Below are 22,148 nucleotides of genomic sequence, written 5' to 3' on the forward strand. Positions count from 1 at the left end.
GGAATTATATTTCTAAAAGATAGGAATATATAAATGGATATTGGTTTCTATCATACATCCTTTGACTTAAATATGTGGTAGTCTCAGATATGGTAATGCAGTACCATAAAAGGAGACTGTCCCAATTTATATAAGAAAAGGATATTATCCTGATTTAAGCGAAGAGAGTGAGGCCTCAGCAAAATTAAAGGGTGGGATGAAATAGAGCCCAGTCTTGAAACTTGTAGATTCAGTGAGTCTACTTATTAAACATGTAAAATGGGCATGAGAAATGTATTGTGTGAAATGGAACTTTACAACAATAAGACTCTGAGAGATTGCAAAATAAACTCTATCCTGTGAAGCCAAATAATTATAGTTTCTTTTTAGAAAAAGTTGATCATTTCTTCAATAGAGGCAGCCATTCTATTTCTGGCCTTTACATTTACACACAATTATTTTGCGTTTAGAAGTAATCTGCATTATGCTTTCTGTTCTCTAGTAAGGTAGTTGAAAGGTTGTCCTCAGTAGTTGCATAATAAATGAAATATTCCCAGTCCATTCTTATGAGTTAGTGTGTTGCTAGTGAAGGTTGTGGTTAAGATTCATTTGGGCTGTGGATGAAAGAAAAATGATTGGCAGTAAAAATATTGTTTCTCTAGGGTACTTTCTTTAATCATTTTAGAATTGCACTGTTGACCTCAGAACAGTTGGTTCAAACAGCACTTTTACTAATCTTTACTATGTCAGCAAGTAAGAGCTTAGTGGATTTTGAATTCCCTAACAAGGTTTTCTCCTCTCCCTACTGCTTTCTCCCCAGATTATAGCCCAACATGCTTAGACAAGAATCCTGGACTTGGTAGAAGCGTGGAGAAATGTGATGAAAAACTGAATTTTTCCCCTTTTCTCTTGGTCAGTGTGCTGGAGAAGAGAAACGAGTTGGCACACGCACAGTGTTTGTTGGCAATCATCCAGTTTCGGAAACAGAAGCTTACGTTGCACAAAGATTTTGTGATAATAGAATAGTCTCATCTAAGGTAAGTTTTTGTTTTAACTCAATAGATGTTCATATAGTGAATCAGATAATGCATTTATTCTAATTTATGCTTCTGAGGAAACTGATGCATTTATATATGTGTACATGTATGTGCATGTATACGGATCATATACCAGCTATAGTAAGTATTCCTCTGAAAAACAGTTTATTTTAAAAATCACTTTGTCTTGTTATAGGTGAAATCGCTTGCCTTCCATTATGAGTCACAGTGCTTGTTGATTATGCATATTACTTTAAACCTTAAAGTGTGCTAAAAATACTAATTATTTACTTGTGCAAAGCTTCCTGAATTACTCTTGAATGGATGAACTAGAATATAAATGATTTGCATTCTTTTGGAGAGAGCTGTCCTGGAATGTCTTCATTTGCATTTCTTTCTAGTTCCCCTGCCAACCCCTCTACCTCCCATCCCACTTCTCAAGTATTAATACACTCCTTTGTCCCAAAGGGTGCATGCTGCTCAGTACAGTGCTTCACCTGTGATCTGTTAAGAGTTAAGTCACTGCAGCTGTGTCACCGTTTGACTACCTCTTTCTTCAGCATAGTGTAGGACTAAGAGCATTGACCTGGAAGTTTGAACACCTGTATTTAAATCCTGGCCCAACCACCTACTAGTTGCGTCACCTTGGCTAAATTAATCGCCCTGATTCTAAATGTCCTCATTGGTGAAATGGGACTAATACTCTGTGAAACCACTTCTTATAGCTCCTAGTACCCAGTAGTCATCATTCTGCAAGTGTTACTTAGCTAGTCTTTACCTCTGGCTGACCAGGTTAGGTGCTAGGTTGGCCTACTGCGATCTCTTGTAGAATAGATCTTGAAGATTTTCCTCACTTCCTCATGTGCCCTGGCAAGGCAGAGATAAAAGTTGGTGACATTTGGTTCACTGTATACTTGTAATCACTTAGAACCTGAAACACAAAATTATGCCCTTCTTTACAAATATATGACATTTTGGTTTTCAAATATGCATTTAATTTCTCGTTTGGGTGGTGATACAGTAGTGATCATGTTTATCTGGGAGATTAACATGTAAAATACAGTCAGGACAGGTGAAAATTTTGTTGCCTAATGAACAGATCTTTCGGCCTATAGAACATTTTATTTTAGATAAAAATGTCTATTTCCTGTTAATCTTATACACTAGTGGCAGAAATGTTATTCTCTGCCAGAGGTTTACGTACTTGTGCCTAAAATAGTGAATAGTTCTTTTACTGGAAATTGCGACTCACCTTGTATCCAATTAAACGGTCTATAGTAGTCCTTTGATTCAGAATTGTGGACTTGTGGAGCTAAATGATCTTAAGAGGTTATCTTGTTCAACTCACTGACTTTACAGATGGAGAAACCAAGGCCAGAGAAATTTAGTAACATGGTCACCAAGGAGAGATAGTAATAAAACCAGGAGTAGAACTACTTTATAAGTTCTAGTTGCTCTGAATAAAGAGCCCTTTTTACATCATTGTGCTGTCTGGGTTCCTTCCTCATTTTTTTTCTTTCCTCTTGCATTGTGCTTGGCATGGGGCGACAACTCAAAAGCTAACTGCTATTGTTATTTGTGTTTCTGTGATTAGAATTACAATACTATTGATTTCCTCAGATTCGTGTGTTTCGAATGTGTGGGATACTGTCTCCTAAATGGAGGCCTTCAGGTCTACTCCGAAAAGACTAACAATGTCATAATTTGACTTTTTCTTCCTCACATTGTCTTGGCTGTTTGTATTTATACCAGAGTTTTTAAAAAGATTATTTTTTCAAAATATACCGTTTATAGAATACATTAGCTGCCTTCCAACTTTGTAGCAAGTGTTGATTTTCTTTCTCCACCCTTCAGTCATAAAAATAACTATCTTAATTGGACACTGCTTTTGTTTACAAATACCATTAGTAATGTGACATTATAAATGTTAAGGCAGGGAACACTGAAGACAAACATTTTGACCTACTTTAAATTTTATTTGCTTATAAAATTAATGCTTTTTTAATTTTTATTTAAAAAAATTTTTTTAGACAGAGTCTTGCTCTGTCGCCCAGGCTGGAGTGCAGTGGCACAATCTTGGCTTACTGCAAGCTCCGCCTCCTGGGCTCACGCCATTCTCCTGCCTCAGCCTCCTGAGTAGCTGGGACTACAGGTGCCCGCCACCATGCCTGGCTAATGTTTTGTATTTTTAGTAGACACAGGGTTTCACCGTGTTACCCAGGATGGTCCCGATCTCTTGACCTCGTGATCCACCTGCCTCGGCCTCCCAAAGTGCTGGGATTACAGGCGTGAGCCACCGCGCCTGGCCTAATGCTTTTTTTTTTTTTTTTTTTGTTGAGACGGAGTCTCGCTCTGTCACCCAGGCTGGAGTGCAGTGGCCGGATCTCAGCTCACTGCAAGCTCCGCCTCCCGGGTTTACGCCATTCTCTCGCCTCAGCCTCCCAAGTAGCTGGGACTACAGGCGCCCGCCATCTCGCCCGGCTAATTTTTTGTATTTTTTTTAGTAGAGACGGGGTTTCACCGTGTTAGCCAGGATGGTCTCGATCTCCTGACCTCGTGATCCGCCCGTCTCGGCCTCCCAAAGTGCTGGGATTACAGGCTTGAGCCACCGCGCCCGGCCAATGCTTTTTTTTTTTTTTAAATCTCCTGGAATCACAAATACTTTCTTTAGAAAAATTTGACCTCTACAGCCTCACAAACTTTAATATGCTCTGCAGGGATTTTGGAAATCACCAGAATTTTGTAGCTGGTGCAAAACTTGGAAATTCCCTTCTTTAGCAAAAGGAGCATTGATTGTACTCTGCTGTAAATTTTAGGATCTTTAGTTTCCATCATATTTACCTGTTGTGTGTTTCTTTTTCCTTTAAAAATTTTTAAGATTTTTTTTAGAAATTAATTTTTTTTTGTTTTGTATTTTTAGTAGAGACGGGGTTTCACCATGTTGGCCAGGCTGGTCACAAACTCCTGGCCTCAAGTAATCCCCCTGCCTCAGCCTCTGAAAGTGCTGAGATTACAGAAGTGAGTCACTGCAGCCCGCCCTTTGCCCAGCTTTTAATGGAGTTGATTTTTTTTTTTTCTTACTGTTTGAGTTCCTTATAGATTCTGGATATTAGTCCTTTGCCAGAATCATAATTCACAAATATTTTCTCCCATTGTATAGATTGTCTGTTTACTCTGTTGATTATTTATTTTGCTGTGCAGCTTTTTAATTTGTTTAGTTTTGATTTTTGGGCATTTGCTTTTTTGTCTTTGTCATCAATTACTTGCCTAGGCTAATGTCCAGAAGAGTTTTTCCTAAGTTTTCTTCGGGCAGTTGACTGCTAACTTTATTATTACTTTAAATATCTGCTACTTTATTTTTACCTTTTTCTCTTTCTTTTTTGCTGCTATTCAGACACATTAAAAGTTATTTGGAGTCTTAAGTTCCTCATCAGCATTTTTAATGATAAATTGGAAATCTTGGCTAAAAACAACTGGTAAAAACAAGTAAAGTTCTAAAGCCTCCTTTTGCTTAAATGAAATAATTGACTCTCAAAGCTGAGATTCTCTTCAACTTTCCTCCTTTGGGAAATTTGCTTATTAAGTTTATAAGGTTTTGGTTTCAAATTAAATTAGATGATACATATTTGAGGCAGTGACCCACAACTTCTTCACGTAATTTCATCTTTAGTGACCACACTTGTGTACAGATTATTTAATCCACTACAAAGCATATATAAAATGCATTGTATGTACTGGGAAAGCTGGCGTTGTTTGTTTGTTTTGGAGACAGAGTCTCACTGTCACCCAGGCTGGAATGCAGTGGCACGCGATCTCGGCTCACTGCAACCTCTGCCTCATGGGTTCAAGCGATTCTCCTGTCTCAGCCTCCCAAGTAGCTGGAATTACAGGCGTGAGTCGTCATGCCCAGCCCAAAGCTGGCGTTTTCTGTATAAGTAGTTTTAAACATGTTCTAAATGTCTGGGCTGCTTTTTAAGTTATAGTTGCACTTAAAGATAGTATAAAAGAGGCCCGGTGCAGTGGCTCACACCTGTAATCCCAGCACTTCGGGAGGCTGAGGCGGGTGAAGTTCGAGACTAGCCTGGGAGATGGTTCAAAGGAAAACCCTGTATCTACAAAAAATACAAGAATTGGCTGGGCGCGGTGGTTCATGCCTGTAATCCCAGCACTTTGGGAAGCTGAGGTGGGCAGATTGCCTGAGCTCAGGAGTTTAAGACCAGCCTGACCAACATAGTGAAACTCTGTCTCTACTAAAAATATAAAAATTAGCCGGGTGTGGTGGCACGCGCCTGTAATTCCAGCTACTCGAGAGGCTGAGGCAGGAGAATCGCTTGAACCTGGAAGGGGGAGGTTGCAGTGAGCTGAGATCACACTACTGCACTCCAGCCTGGGTGACAGAGTGAGACTCTGTCTCCAAACAAACAAACAAACAACAACAACAAAAATTAGCCAGGCATGGTGGTGTGTCCCTGTAGTCCTAGCTACTCAGGAAGCTGAGGCGGGAAGATTGCTTGAGCCTGGGAGGCAGAGGCTCCAGTGAGCTGGGAACACGCTACTGCACTCCAGCTTGTGTGACAGCGGGAGACTCTGTTTCAATCAATCAATCAATCAATAAATAGTATTTACTGACGTCTCCAAGCAAGAACTAACTTGTAACAAAAACTGAATTCTCATCATTGTGTCTAAAAAACTGCTATACACATTTTCTTCTTGTGATTAACTTTTTTTTTTTTTTTTTTGCCATGGAGGTCATGCTTGAGATAACATTGTTTTTTTTTTTTTTTTTTTGTAGCAACTGACCAAGCTGGAGAGTCTACTTTTTAGATAAACAAGTTAATTTGAATAATTTGATGTATATGGCTATAACTCAATTTCACTTTTAGTTAGAAAACTCTAAAAAGTAGACTTCTCTTGGTCTGCATTAAAATCTTACATTTGTATTATAGTAAAAAAGATGTGCTAGAAACTAAGTTTACCTTTTAGGTAAACCAGTAGAGTAAATGGCTAGGGCCCAAGTTTTAAAAAAGATTTCTTGTATACCTTCTGTGTGCTAAACTATCGTCTAGCTATCGTTCTAGGCACTTGTGGTAAGGGAACTTACGACATGTTCCCTGATCTCATAATAGCTAATGACTTGATGAAGGAGAGAAGAGGGCAGTCATTTCCTATGAAGGGAATAATCAGAATTCCTCAAGGAAGCAGTTCATTTAATAAAACAGTGGTAAACTAACAGTTGGGACTTAAAAACGACAACAACAAAAGTATTCCCTTTTGATGTGTTTATATCACCTTTTACAGGTGACTCTGTCTGTAATGCTTATTTGATTAATTTAAAACTCTTTAATTTGGGAACAGAAGGGTAACATACCAGAAGCTCAGCCATTAGCCTATTGTTGGAGTTTAGCTTATTGTTTTAGAAAGTTGATTTTAAATAATTGGGATAGTTAAAAATGCTGGTCTGACCTATGTCAGCTTCAAAGTGACTGGATCAGTGGTTTTGAGTGACTTCTATTTTTGGTCACAAGCTACCTTGGGAATCTCATAAAAAGCGTGGACTTCCTTCTCCCAGGTGATGCACATCCATGCACAATTCTGTATTTATTTTAAAATTATCTTCCCTAACATACTTCTTGGACTCCAGGGTAGAACATTTTCTAAGTTGTAATTGGTTGTAATGCAGCTGTTCTACTGAATATACTTGCTTCTTTTTGTCTTTTTTCTCAGAGGATTCCCTAAATTTTGAGCCCATAAGCCTTTTTAAACGGAAAGGTTAGTAAATTCCCATATATTACGTCGTGCTCTACAACTTGGCTTTTCAGTCACCTCTTATTAAAGGATAAGTTCTCACATATTATACAGATAATTGGGATGGGCTTTGGTAATTGGTAATAGGTAAAAGTTTCATGCTAATTGCACAAGGTCAGAAGACGAGAACTCTTAGGCCAACTGTCAACCGCAGAACTCTCAAATGTAAATTTAGCTTTTTAGGTTAAGAAACCTTTCTTTCTTTCTAGTTTCTGGTCTTACTAGGTCATCTGAAAAATTCAACATTTTTTGGTTACTTTTAAATGATTCAGTCCTTGACCCTAAGGTTTCAGGGACAAAGTATGGTTGACAGTTGGCCTAAGAGTTCTCGTCTTCTGACCATGCACAATTTAGCATGAAACTTTTACCTATTACCAATTACCAAAGCCCAGCCCAGAGTGGTATGTTGTTGATTAAAATGAAAGCCGTCCATGGCCCAGGGTTGTGTATACACCTTCCCAGCTGTCATGGAAATTGGAGGTACTCATAGGGGACAGAATGATTCACAGGGGTATCTGTTATGATCATCAAGACTCCAGAGGTTAGCTGAGCCAGAAATTAATGTGTTCATTCATTCCTCCAAATTATTTATTTATTTATTTTTGAGTCAGGGTCTTGCTTTGTCTCCCAGGCTGGAGTGCAGTGGCACCATCTCGGCTCACTGCATCCTCCGCCTCCTGGGTTCAAGTGATTCTCGTGCCTCAGCCTCTCAAGTAGCTGTGACTACAGGCATGCACCACCATGTCCAGCTAAGTGTTGTATTTTTAGTAGAGGTGGGGTTTCACAATGTTGCCCAGGCCTTTTTTTTTTTTTTTTTTTTTTTTTTGAGACGGAGTCTCGTTCTTGCTCTCTTGCCTAGACTGGAGTGCAGTAGTGAGATCTCAGCTGACTGCAACCTCCATCTCCCAGGTTTAAGTGGTTCTCCTGTCTCAGCCGCCCAAGTAGCTGGGATTACAGTGTGCGCCACCACATCTGATTGACTTTTGTATCTTTAGTAGAGGCGGCGTTTCACCACGTTGGCCAGGCTGGTGTTGACCTCCTAACCTCAGGTGATCTGCCTGCCTTGGCCTCCTAAAGTGCTGAAATTACAGGTGTGAGCCACTGTGCCTGGCCGTCCAAATAATTTATTGTCTGCCTTGTACCAGGCACTGTGCTGTTGGGAAAATGTCTCTAAATATATGGTTATGTATATGTGTGAGATTTGGATTTCAAAATGTTGGACATACTAAATATCACTTTATATGATAATGTGGACTCAAAATCCATCATTACTATTAAGATTTTTCAAGTTTCCTTCATAACAGTGTTCTTTTTTCTTCCTCCCTTACAGTATACACTTTGGAATTTTCTCCCAAAGAATCTGTTTGAACAGTTTAGAAGAATTGCAAATTTTTATTTTCTCATAATTTTCCTTGTACAGGTAAGAGCTCCTTAAACAGCCACTTAACTTTTAGAAACTTGATTGCTTTAAACAAATTTTCAATCTATTTCTAACCTTAAAATGCCATGTAATTAAAAAAAGACATTCCAGAGCTTATTATAATATGACTTCTTAAAGTAGAAACATAACATTTAAAGATTATCATTTTATAAATTTCTAAAGTTGCATTTTTACTAGAAAACTTGTTGAGATTTTATTTCATTGTTACTTTCTTTGAAATTTTATGGATATCATATCTTTGCTCATCCTAGGACGACGTGTATTGTGTACTATTAAATGAAATGGAATATATCAAAATTGAAAATAGTTCAAACTAATAGTTTTATTTTGTTACATACCAGTTTCAGCCTAATTGGAAACTTCTCACTCATCTTCCTGATTACCATTTTTGCTCTCCCTCATTCATTTACTCACCTTAAGGGTGAGAGCCTAGTTAGATCAATCTGCCTCTCTCTATTCTTTCTACTGTTTTGTGTTTTAAATTTTAGACAGTTTAAATTGCATCTTCCATCTTTAAATCTGTAAGCTATTAAAATCTTTTCGTCGCCATAATTACCCCTGATAATTTTACTACATTAAAGGTACTTTTTTCCTCATTTCATTTTTTAAACGAAGCAGGAAAATCCCATTGAAATTGCTCAAGGCCGGGCGCGGTGGCTCAAGCCTGTAATCCCAGCACTTTGGGAGGCCGAGACGGGCGGATCACGAGGTCAGGAGATCGAGACCATCCTGGCTAACACGGTGAAACCCCGTCTCTACTAAAAAAAAAAAATACAAAAAACTAGCCGGGCAAGGTGGCAGGCGCCTGTAGTCCCAGCCACTCGGGAGGCTGAGGCAGGAGAATGGCGTAAACCCGGGAAGCGGAGCTTGCAGTGAGCTGAGATCCGGCCACTGCACTCCAGCCTGGGCGACAGAGCGAGACTCCGTCTCAAAAAAAAAAAAAAAAAAGAAATTGCTCAAATTCCCTGTTGATGCTAAGTGCTTCTGTTTACCCACTTTGAGGCTTTCAGTAAATGGTACTGTAATTGAATTTAGCCTTGCTACTTAAAATCAGTCTGGGATATAATATGGGCAAGAGCCTATTTTAATCCTGAATGATGGAAGATTTGAAAAGGAGCTCCTCTGGATCCATGGTCAGATCTCTTACAGATATAGAATAAACTACCTAGAGGATTCTGCTTGAAAGAATCATTCTACTTGGTGGGCAGCGCATTTCATTTCAGTTCAGCAAACGTATACCACTCATCCACCTACTGTGTGCTGTGCAGTAGGACAGATAACAAAAATGGTAGCAGGTACAATGAAGATCAAGATATGGCTTTTATCCTCTTAAGGAATTTATGCTATAGCTGAGAAGACCAGTCACATAACAGTCATGTATTCACTTAATGTAGTAAAGCCATTCAAGAAGCATGAACAGAATGCTTTGTGTATACAGTGTAAGTTATCATTTTTTTCTACCCAAGAGGAATTTGAGAAGGCTTCAGAGAATAGATGCTATCTGAACAGAGCCTTTAAGGATTAGAAGGGGTTTACCTGGTGGAGAATGCTGAACTGGTATTTCAGGGATAGGGAGGAGATTGCCTAAAGTCACAGAGCCATGTAGAAGCCTTGCATACATGGAAGTATATGTTGTATCTACAACACAGGGTGTATGGTAGAGGCAGGCCTGGTTGAGGGTTGGAGATGAGAGTCAACGAGTTGGGAGGGCAGATTGAACTCAAGATCATCCTTAAATCTAGTTCTCTTTCAGTATTTCCTGTCTCAGTGAATGACAACATCCACCTAGACATGCTAACCTGATACTTGGAAGACATCTTTAATAAGCACTTATATCTAACTGTTGCTATTTTTGCCTCCTAAATATTTATAGAACTTTTTTCCATGCCTGCCACTAACACTCTAGTCCAAGCCATTATCTTTCACCTAGATTACAGCAATAGCCTCCTAAATAGACTCCCTGCCTTCACTCTTGTTCCCTGTCTAATTCATCTTCCACAGAGCAGTGAGAATGATCTTTTCAAAATGCACTTCTGTTCGTGTGGCCTTTCCTTGCTCAAAACTTTCAAGGATTTCCTGCTATTTGTGGGATAAAGAATGAGCAGCTTACTTTGGCCTAGAGGGCCCTGCACAGTTGGCCTAGAGGGCCCTGCACAGTCTGGCTCCTGCCTCCTTTTCCAGCCCCATCTCACACCACACTCCCTCTTGCAACTGGCTTCCTTTATTTCTAGAGACCTGCATATACTGTTCACTGTGCCTAGAAAACTACCTTTTGTCTAGTTAACTCCTGTTTACCCTTCAGACTTCAGAATCTACACACTTGTTTTACTGTCTGATTTTTCCTATAAGCTGCCAGCTACATGAAGGCAGGGACTTGTCTCCATCTTGTTTAAAGCAGTATCTTTAGAGCTTGGCTGATAATAGCACAAGGGCTGACAGAATGGTGCTCAGCAAATAGGTGGTAAGTGAATGGATATATTTCAATAAAGGGATTAATCCAAGCTGGGATAAAAACTATGCTTGAATTTAGGATTGTTTCTTAAACTAACTGCCATGTAGTTTGCTTTTGTTTTAATGAAAATTAATATTTACCCTACTACTGGAATGTGTTTTATCTATGTTTCTGTTTGAAATGTTTGCAGCATGTAAGTGCTGCATATGAGTTAATGACAAATTTTCATTTTTACTTTCAATTTAATTTGTTTACCTAGGTCACAGTAGACACACCAACTAGCCCAGTTACCAGTGGACTTCCACTTTTCTTTGTTATAACTGTTACAGCCATCAAGCAGGTAAATTTCTTCTTTACACTCACACCTGCATTTCAGTCCAGGCTTGTTGGAATTGCATTGTCAAAGGCTCTTTTTCATATTTATATACAGTGGGTAGTATCCGTTATGGATTTCTTTTATATTTGGTTCCTCTTGAAAACCTATTAAAATGATAGTAAGGCACATCCTTCATGTATTTCCTTGTTTCCTCTTCAGTATCTGTGTGTGTGGGTGTAAACGTTAAAGAAAGAGCAGGTAAAAGGTACAGCCCAGTCAGGAAATAGGAGGTAGATTTTTGATGCACATTAATTGTTTCACTGTGGTATGTCTGTGTGAAAAACTCCCATTTTTATGGATTTTTTAAATTGTTTATGACTGTAGTGAGAACTTAAGGGAAGAATACTTTAATTTTCTTGTTTTTTCCTTATACTGCTTCAGGGGGTAGTAGGTAGAGGGGACATTTCCTGTTTTTTGTCAGAGCTGATAGGCTGCCACAGATTGTGATATGGATGTCTTTGAAGTATTTTGAACATTTTGTATGCTAGTATGTTTGAAAAATTCCAGATGAAAATGGAAACAGGAAATTGGAGCATGTTTTGTGTCAGTCCACAGCATCTGACTATTTACAAACATACTTTTAGATGTTACTTAACAAAGTACTTTTAAAAAGGATACCAAAGAAGCTTGCAAAACAAAGCTCTTCTTAGCAGTATTGGGAACAAGATTACCTTTCCTCATGGGGTTATCTGGTCTTACATCTTGCCTACCAGGAACTATAAGAATATTTTATCAAGTGTTCAGTTGCAAAATAAAGACTTTTGGAATGTTCTTTTCCTTAGACTGGTAGGATTATTTTCTTTAACATCATAAAATTGCTGGTTCCAAGAATAGCATGTGTGGTTTTCAAAGGTTTTTTTACTGATTCATTCTACTCCCAATACTGGTTCATGTTAGGGCCTTTATTTCTTCACCAGCATCACAAAATGTACTCTATAAAGTGATAGCCTAGCATTGTCATAAAGAGGACAGAAGAAGAATGGATATAGCACCTGAGGGGAAAAAAGTGGGGGGAGGCAATGAAGAGATTTTTCAAACAGTTGTATTTGAAAAGGTACAGACATTATTACAACGAAAAAAAGGCAAAGGTATATAAAAAAGGAGAGGAGATCATGCTCAAACATTCGTGAGCATCCTCCTTCTTTCATCTTTTGGCTTAAATCTACTTTAGGTGAAAAGTCCAAAGTAAAATGAGCCATTAGATCTTTCTCTGATTACCTTTAACTGTAAAAGATGAATACCAATTTATATTTTCTTTTATCACCAAGTCAGTTGAAAAGTTTAGCTGTTGATCTCTAAAACTTATCATAGCTTCTCTGCTAAAGCAATCCTAGCTTGTCTTTTCTATTCTCTGTGGGTGAGAAATAATTAAAATATTCCCTTGGAGATGATTATTTGAACAGTTTACTATAGCATATACAAAAGATTATATGTAAGTGATTATGGCTATAAGAAAATACAAACTCAGGACAATCTTTTTTTCAAATTAAAAAGTAGGGAGAATTAACATTACTCAAATGAGAGTACAATTAAAATAAATCATAGCCTTTCACAGATGAAAAACATTAAGTCTCCAGTGCTTGTGTTTTCATTAATGTTTAAAGAATGGAGAATACTTTTAACACAATAAAGCTTTTTATCTAAGGCGTACTTTGAAAGTGTATCTCAGATTTGCTATTAAAATGTGTAGCATTGTCTCTAGCATTCTGAGTTTAAATTAATGCTATAATTATAAATATTTGGTGTTGACTCATGGGAGGATATATAAATTTATTAACAGCGTTATTTCATCTGAACTTGATTATATAGTTATTTTTATGTTTCAGGGATATGAAGATTGGCTGAGACACAGAGCTGACAATGAAGTCAACAAAAGCACTGTTTACATTATTGAAAATGCAAAGCGAGTGAGAAAAGAAAGTGAAAAAATCAAGGTAATTTTTCTTATTCCACTCCTTTTTTAATGGTAAAAATACACCATTTTAAAGTGTATAATTTAGTGTCATTTAGTACTTCATAATGTTGTGCAACTGTTAACTCTATCTAGTTCCAGAACATTTTCATCCCCTAAAAAGGAAACCCTATACCCATAAGCGGACACTCCACATTTCTCCCTCCTCCCGGGCCCTGGCAATACTAACCTTCTTTCTGTCCCTATGGATGTATGTATTTTGAATGTTTCATATAAATGCAATTATATACTATGTGTCCTTTCTGTCTAGCTTCTTTCACTCAGAAAGTTTTTGGGGTTCATCTGCATTATAGTATATAGCAGCATTTCATTCCTTTTGATGACTGAATAACATTTCATTTTGTTGATTCATCAGCTGATGGACATTTGGGTTGTTTCTACCTTTTGGGTATTATGAATTGCTGTGAACATTGAATTGCAGTTTTTGTTTGAACACCTGTTTTTAATTCTTTGAGGTATATACCTAGGAGGAAAATTGCTGGGTCATATTGTAATTACATGTTTAACTTTTTAATGAACCACTAAACTATTTTCCACAGTGCCTGTAACATTTTGTATTCCCATCAGCAACATATGAGACTTCCAAGGTAGTAGTATTTTTTTTTTTTTACAGTCTCAAGCAATTATTTATTCCAGTTAATCATTATTTATTATTTACCCAGTAAGACCCCTGTCAAATAACATTTTTGACTTGTCCATGTCAAACACTAATTTTTTGGTTCTCATTAGATTTTTTAAATGAGAAAATTACATTTTTAGAGCAGTTTTAGGTTCACAGGAAAATTGAGTAGAAAATACAGAGAGTACCCATAAACCCACTGTCCCCAAACACTGTCCCCAAACACATTTTCTCTGGCTGTCAACAGCCCACACCAGAATTGTTACAATCAGTGAACCTATTTTAGCACACTATCACCCAGAGTCCATAGATTATATTAGGAGTCACTCTTGGTGGTGTACATTCTGTGGGTTTTGTCAGATATAGGCTACATATCCACATATCCTACATTTGTATATGTGTACATGTGTATCCATAGTAGTATCATACTAGGATAGTTTCACTGCCCTAAAAATCCTCTGTTCTCTTCCTGTTCATTCCTTATTCCCCCCAACCCATGGTAACCAGTAATCTTTTTGCTGTCTCTATAGTTTTGCCTTTCCTAGGATGTCACATATTTAGAATCATACAGCCTTTTCAGATTGGCTTCTTTCGCTTCGTAATACGCTTTCAAGTTTCTTCCATGTCTTTCCATGGCTTGATAGCTCATTTGTTTCTAGTGATGAATAATATTTCATTTTCTGGATATACCATAGTTTATCCATTCACCTACTGAAGGGCATTTTAGTTGCCTCTGAGTTTTGGCAATTATGAGTAAAGCTGCTATAAACGTTTGTGTGCAGGTTTTTATATGGACATACATTTTCAATTCATTTGAATAAATACAAAGAAGTGCTGAATTGTATGGTAAGAGTATGTTTCATTTTGTAAGAAACTGCCAAACTATCATCCAAAGTAGCTGTATCATTTTGCATTACCATCAACAATGAATGGGAGTTCTTGTTGTTCCACATCCTGACTGGGTTTTGATGTTGTCAGTGCTTTGTATGTTGGCCATTTTAACAGGCGTGTAGTACTATCTCACTTTTGCCTTAATTAGCATTTCACTGATAACATGTGATACGGACTTTCTTTTCATATGGTTCTTTGCAATCTGTATATCTTTGTTGGTGAGATGCTGCTTAGTTTTTGCCCATTTTTTAAGCAGGTTGTTTTCTTATTGAATTTTAAGAGTTCTCCATATGCCCAACAATAGTTCAGTTTCCTCGCATCTTCTTACAGTAATGATGGGAGGAATACTACAGAGTGGGAGGGTCACCAGTGTTTGACATAGAATGTCTTCCTTTTTCTACTTTTTCTTTTCTCTATTCTCTACATCCTGGTCAAGGGGGAATTTGTGCTGAACTAGGTTAGGTTAAGATCTGAAGTTTTCGAAACAGTTGTAGAAACTCAGCATTATTGATCAGCATAAGAACCAAAGGCAGACTGAGTACAGTGGCTCATGCCTGTAATCCCATCACTTTGGGAGGCCAAGTTGGGTGGATCGCTTGAGTCCAGGAGTTGGAATCCATCCTGGGCAACCTGGCGAGAAACCCTGTCTTTCCAAAAAATATTAGCCAACCAGTCCCAGCCACTTGGGAGGCTGAGGTGGGAGGATCACCTGAGCCCAAAAAGTTGAGGCTGCTGTGAGCCAAGATCGAGCCACTGCACTCCAGCCTGGGTGACAGAGTGAGACCCTGTCTCAAAAAAACAAAAACAAAAACAAAGGCTGCCTAAATGATTCATAGCATCCAGTCTGTTGTTCCCAGTACACTACATAAAATTGCAAAGCAGGCAAAGTCCTCTTACATCTCTCCCTTTCTCTCATTTCCTCTTTCTGATTTTGTTGACACTCCACCCCACTCCCCTTTACAAAGGCCCCCATTTTTCACTTCCCCTCCACCAAGCTTCTTTGCCTTGAGGCTGAACTTAACCAGGTATAATCTTGATTAAATAAATGTGAAACTATTGTGATTAAATTATTGTGTGAGATACTATTTGATGTAGCTGTTTCTGGAGTGTAAGTGTGTGGGAAGAGATGCTTATTAGCCGGCAGTCTCTAAATAGCAGATTGCTTGGCTGGGGAGTAGGGGGAAAGAGTTTGTTGAGACTCCTTTTGAGCAAGAGAGAGACTTGGTCTGCATCCTCAGTATGGTGGGGAGTCTTTGAAGTGTTAAAGCCGGAGAGTGATTTGATGATTTTTTAAAATAAAACTGGAGAGAGGCAAAATGAAAGCATGGGCAAATGTGCAATCAGAGAGATATAGCTTAGGCAAAAAATGATAAGGGTTTATATTAGGATGATAGTAGTATTGATAACAATAATAAAAATAGTAGTCACCATTTATATAGTATGTAGTATATACCAGGCAATCTTTTTTACATTCTATTACCTCATTTAACCCTCAACAACAGCCATATGAAGTAGGTATTTTTATTATCCTCTCTTTACAAATGATGAAACCGAGGCATAAGGAGGTTAAGGAACTTGCCCACTCCCAGTAAGTTGGAAAGCTGGGATTTGAATTAAAGCAGCCTAGGTATAGAGTCCATACTCTGAACCGTAACTCTCTACTACCTGTTTAGATTTTAAGGGAAATGGATATATTCAGGATATTTTTGGAGGTAGAATCATCAGAATTTAGTGATTTATTGGATGTAGTGGGTGAGAGAAACAGAAAAAAAAAAAGAATAATTAAGATAGCCTTCCTGGTTTTGGCCTGAGTGACTGAGTGAATTAGATAGTGCTATTAAAGAAAATGCTGGTGCTTTTAAATAAGATGGGAAAGCCTAGGAGAAAAACAGATTTGGGATAGAGGTGGGAGTGAAGAGAAATCAGGAATTCACTTTTGGCTATGTTAAGTTTGAGAAACCTGTTAGACATACAGTTGGAGTTGTCAATCCTGGAGCTCAGAGGAGATGCTTTAAATAGAAGTAGAAATTTGGGTGTCATCAGTCTGTACATACCATATGATGCCATGAGACTGGATGGAATTTCATACGGCATAGAGAATGAGACTTAGTAACAGGACTTGAGGAATTCCAGTGTAAAGACGCTATTATTTTTAATGGAAGGAGTATTTTTTGGCAAATACCGGAAACTAGACGTAGTAAGACACCTCTCAAATCATATGCTATGCTTTAGTGCCAAACAGAAATGAAAGTTATACTCTAGTACTTCAACCAGTGAATCAACCAAAATGTATTGAAATATTGTGCTGAGTTCTAGAAGGGTTACAAACAATGAAAAGAGATGGTTCATGCTCTCAAGAAGTTTTATAGTTTAACTTAGTAGTCATGCCACATAATGCTAAAAGAATAAAAATACAAGGCAATAACTGGTCAGAACCCAGTGAGTGCTTCTGAAAAAAAATACTCTGAATTTAGAAAACGGGAATGAAAACAGTTTTCTCACATGAGATGGGCATGAAATAGATTGTAAAATTTAGAGAGGCAGAGTGTGAAAACGTACGGCTTGGGGCAGAGAGTGAGGAACAATGCTAAGAGGTAAAGAAGAAGCTCCTTGGGTAAAAATGAGGTGTTAGGTTAGATTTAGTTAAAGGAGTTTATTTGAACATCTTTTCTAATATAAATGTTTAATGCTGTAAATTTTCCTCCAAGTGTTGCTTTAGCAACAGCCTACAAATTTGGATATATTATGTTTACATTTTCATTTAGTTTAATATTTTCTAATTTCTCTCTACTTCCTCAGTTCATGGGTTATTTAGAAGTTTGTTATGTAATTTCTAAATATTTGGGAATTTTCTAGTTATTATTATTTTTTTAGATGGAGTTTCGCTCTTGTCACCCAGGCTGGAGTGCAGTGCCACAATCTTGGCTCACTGCAGTCTCCGCCTCCCGGGTTCAAGGGATTCTCCTGCCTCAGCCTCCCAAATAGCTGGGATTACAGGCATGCGCCCCCATGCCTGACTAATTTTGTATTTTTGTTAGAGATGAGGTTTTACCATGCTGGTCAGGCTGGTGTCGAACTCCCCAGGTGATCCACCCACCCCGCCTCCCAAAGTGCCGGGATTACAGGCGTGAGCCACTGTGCCTGGCCTAGATACGTTTTTGTTATGGTTTCTAATTTAATTCCATTGTGTTCAGAGAGCATATTTTCATTTCCTCATTTATACCCTTTGTGTTATTGTTGTCATACGTTTTACTTTTACATATTATAAAGCCCACAATATGTTGCTATTTTTGCCTGTGAGTTGTCTTTTTTGGTAATAAAATATATAAAATAAATTTTACCATTTAACTTTTCTTTTTTTGAGATGGAGTTTTGCTCTTGTTGCCCAGGCTGGAGTACAATGGCGCGGTCTTGGCTCACCGCAACCTTCGCTTACTGGGTTCAAGTGATTCTCCTGCCTCAGCCTCCCAAGTAGCTGGGATTACAGGCATGTGCCACCATGCCCGGCTGATTTTTTTGTATTTTTAGTAGAGACGGGGTTTCTCCATGTTGGTCAGGCTGGTCTCGAACTCCTGACTTCAGGTGATCCACCTGCCTCAGCCTCCCAAAGTGCTGGGCTCATGCCAGACCCCATTTAACCATTTTTAAGTGTACAATTTTTTGTATAGTAAGTACATTCACAATGTTGTACAACCATCACCACTATCCATTTCCAGAACTTTTCCATTATCCCAAACAAAGCTCTATTAATTAAACAGTAACTTCCCATTTCCCCCTTCCTCAGCCCCTTGTGGCCTCTATTCTATTAATACATTTTGTTTCTATGAATTTGCCTATCCTCAATACTTTATGTAAGTGGAGTTATACAATACTTGTCCATTTATGTCTGGCGTCTTTCACTTAGCGTAATGTTTTCAAGGTTGATCCATGTTATAGCATGTATCAGAAATTTTTTCCCTTTTAAAGGTGAATAATATTCCATTATATGTATATAACAGTTTGTTGATCCATTTATATGTTGATGGACATTTGAGTTATTTCTAACTTTTGACTATTTTGATTAGTGCTGCTGTGAACATTGGTATATAAGTATCTGTTTGAGTTTTTGCCTTTGATTCTTTTGAGTATATAACTTAGAGCAGAATTACTAGGTTGTAATTATCTTTTTAAAACCTGTTTTTTTGTTTTTCGTTTTTTTTTAAGACAGAGTCTCATTCTGTCACCCAGGCTGGAGTACAGTGGCACGATCTCGGCTCACTGCAACCTCTGCCTCCTGAGTTCAAGTGATTCTCCTGCCTCAGCCTCCTGAGTAGCTGGGATTACAGGCATGCGGCACCACGTGTGGCTAATTTTTGTAGTTTTAGTAGAGACGGGGTTTTGCCATGTTGGCCAGGCTGGTCTCGAACCCCTGACCTCAGGTGATCCGCCTACCTCAGCCTCCCAAAGTGCTAGGATTACGAGTGGGAGCCACCGTGCCCGGCCTAAAACTGTTTTTAAAAGATTAACAATAAGAACTATATTTCATATTTACCCACATTTTTATCATTTCTCTATGTAGATTTAAATTTTCGTATAGTGTCTTATTTTTTATCCATGAAGAACTTTCTGTAGTATTTTATAGTGTAAATCTGCTGGAAGTGAATGTTCCTATGGAAAAGTTTTTTATCTTACCTTCAATTACAAAAATTATTTTTCCGGCTATATAGAATTATGGATTGGAGGGTTTTTTTTTTTCTTTTAGTACTTTAAATATATTATTCCATTGTCTTCTGGTATGCATAGTTTCTAATGAGTCTGTTTCATTTCTATTCTTGTTCTTGTGTATATAATATTTCATTGATGCCTTCACATTTTTCTTTCTGTTTTCAATTTTCAGCAGTTTGACTATGATATGCCTACATTTTTTCATCGTAGTTATCCTTCTCGAAGTTCTCTTGGATCTATTGTTTGTTGACTTTGATTAACTTTGGATAATTCTTGGTCATTATCTTTTTGAAATGTTTTTTCAGCCTCATTCTCTCTATTCTTTTGGTACTCCAATTACATGACTGTTATGCTGTTTGATATTTTCTCTCTTGAGTAATTTGTTGTTTTTTTAAATACACTCCTTTTTCTCCTGTTTATATATCACTTTGGATAATTTTAGTTTGCTCTGTCTTCAGAAATAGTGATTATTTCCTTTGTTATACCCAGTCCACTAGTTGAAGGAAATCTTCATCTCTGATAACATGTTTTTCATTTCTAACTTTACATTTTCGTTTTTTTATAGTATCCATCTCTCTGCCAGCATTCTTCATCCACTGTTATATGTTGTCTACCTTTTCCACTAAATACCATACCATTTAATATCTTATTCTTTTTTTTTTTTTTTTCGAGAGACAGGGTCTTACTCTGTTGCCCAGGCTGGAGTACAGTGGCGCAGTCATCGCTTACTGCAGCCTTGAACTCCTGGGCTTAGGCAGTCCTCCCACCTCCATCTCCAGAGTAGTTGGGTCTATAGGTGTGCAACTACACTTGGCTAATTATTATAATCATTTTTTGTAGAGATGGGGTTCTGTTAAGTTGCCGAGGCTGGTTTCAAACTCCTGGCCTTAAGCGATCCTCCCACCTTGGCCTCCTAGAGTGCTGGGAATATAGATGTGAGCCACCACACCCCACCCATTTAACATCTTAATCATAGCTATTTTTAAGTCCCTGTTTCAAAATTACAAAATCTGGACATTTTGGGTCTGGTTTCACGGACTACTTTATCTTTCAATGATGACTTATTTTTTGCTTGTGTTTTTGTGCATTTCATTTTTTAATTGAATTTTGGGCATTGTATGTAAAAGAATGTTATTCACTGAGGTCAGTGGTATATGTGTTCTGAAATGGGCCTGGCTTCTTCTGTCAGGCCACTATTGTTGGGGGTTGAGACAGTCTAGTCAAGAGTTGGGCTGGCTTTGGTTTTTGATGTTTTTAGTGTGCCCCTTCAAATTCCTTAAGTGGTAGAACGCCATTACCTTATTACCTTGAGCTTTGTGTGGGGCCTGGTGTCCCGGAGAGTTTTTGATGGTGTTCCTGTTCTACTGTCTGCTTTCAGCACATCCTGTACTGCCGAGTCACAGAGGGTGCCCCCTTCCGGCCCCCACCCCCACCCCACCCCTGTTCCCTTGCTTTTTCTCCAGTGGTAGACTGCTATTTCTTGTTTGTTACTCAGTTACTCAGTGTAAGGCTCTTGGCGGGAACAGAATGGTTTCTTGGTTTTCTCGTTCCAGTCACAATATTAAGCAGGCCATATGCACCAAAGCCTCAGGGGAAGACTTTCTCAATATTCCTGCCCCCGCCCCCATAGTCACTGAACTTCTACCTTGTATCAGTGCCAGGTTCTTGGTATGAATAGGTTTCCTGTCCCATTCCCTATAGCAGGTCCCATCCCCTGCAGCAGGTCACTTTTGTTTCTACCTCTCCTCGAACAGTAGTGATGTTTCCCTGAGACTATGCCAGGGAAGGTTTCCTGCCTTTCTCCTAGATGCAGATGGGGTTTGCTTAATATGAGAAAGGGGTCCGTGATTCTGGCATGTTATTTTTGTGCCTGTTTCTTCACAGCAGTCAGTCATCACCTGTACGCCTGTACCAGTGAGAAAGGTTATTTTAGGTCTCCTGCCCATATGCTTTCTCATGAACACTGAGTAGAAGCCTCTAGAGAAGAGCTGGTGAATGGTTGTGGTCTCTTCTTGTCTCCCAGGCTTGTAGAGATTCTGAACTGTCATACTAGCTCACACCCAGTCTTTAAGAATTGGTTAAAAATCTAGTTGTTTTCTTCTTACCCACTTTCGTGGTAGCCATCTCTTCCTTCTATGCTTGGTCAGTTATGAAACAGTTCATCTGTCCCGTCTCTCCTCAGAAACACTTGTTACCCTTTGAAATTCAGTTCACTTGGTTGCTTTGCAACCTCAGCTCTCAGATGGACTAAAAAATACATATTATTTTTTAGATTATCCATTTTTTTCCTAATGTTTGTAATGGGAGGTGGTGATGTTCTATTGTAGCTTTTAAAATGGTAAATAGACCTCTGGAGTTCATTGTCTAACTAGATCATGTTATTCCTTGTCTTTAAAAGTCCTCTACCTATCCTTTCACCTTTAGGGTGAGGCCTAAATCCCTTAGGCTGGCCTGCCAAGCCCTTTGTGATCTGACTCCTACCCATCTCGTCAGTCTGAGCTTGCACTGCAGATGTAGGGGCCTTTATATTTCATATCTGACTACATCGTAACCGTTGAAAAAAATGCTCTCTTTATGTGTTTTATTTCTCAATGCCTGAGAGTCATCTTGCAACCTGTAATGGGTATTTCCTTCTTGTAAGATGTGTTAGGATTCTGTTTGTTATCTCCCTTCTGCATATGTAAGCATCAATTGTGGTTTTATGTAAGCAACATAAGTGTTTATGTGAGTGAGGAAGGAACAATCCAACAAAACAAAATATTGTTTACAAATTAGTTCAATTATTGATGCTGTTGATCTTGGCTAGTGATTAAGATTGGCAAAGAAATTAAAATTGTTCCTGAATAGGTCTTGAAATCCTCATCTTTATCTG

At 38.3% G+C, this 22,148-nt stretch overlaps 1 protein-coding gene across 1 annotated transcript in view; it reads left to right on the plus strand.

Annotated features, from left to right (window-relative positions):
* Positions 1–22,148, plus strand: part of ATP11C (ATPase phospholipid transporting 11C) — a 218,588-nt gene that overhangs the window by 111,076 nt on the left and 85,364 nt on the right. Inside the window, 4 exon segments of the mRNA XM_033200856.1 lie at positions 897–1,016; positions 8,152–8,241; positions 10,974–11,054; positions 12,917–13,024. Of these exon segments, the coding sequence (XP_033056747.1) occupies positions 897–1,016; positions 8,152–8,241; positions 10,974–11,054; positions 12,917–13,024 (399 nt within the window).

Source organism: Trachypithecus francoisi, unplaced genomic scaffold, assembly GCF_009764315.1.
Source record: "Trachypithecus francoisi isolate TF-2019V2 unplaced genomic scaffold, Tfra_2.0 Lachesis_group6, whole genome shotgun sequence".
Lineage (NCBI taxonomy): Eukaryota > Metazoa > Chordata > Mammalia > Primates > Cercopithecidae > Trachypithecus > Trachypithecus francoisi.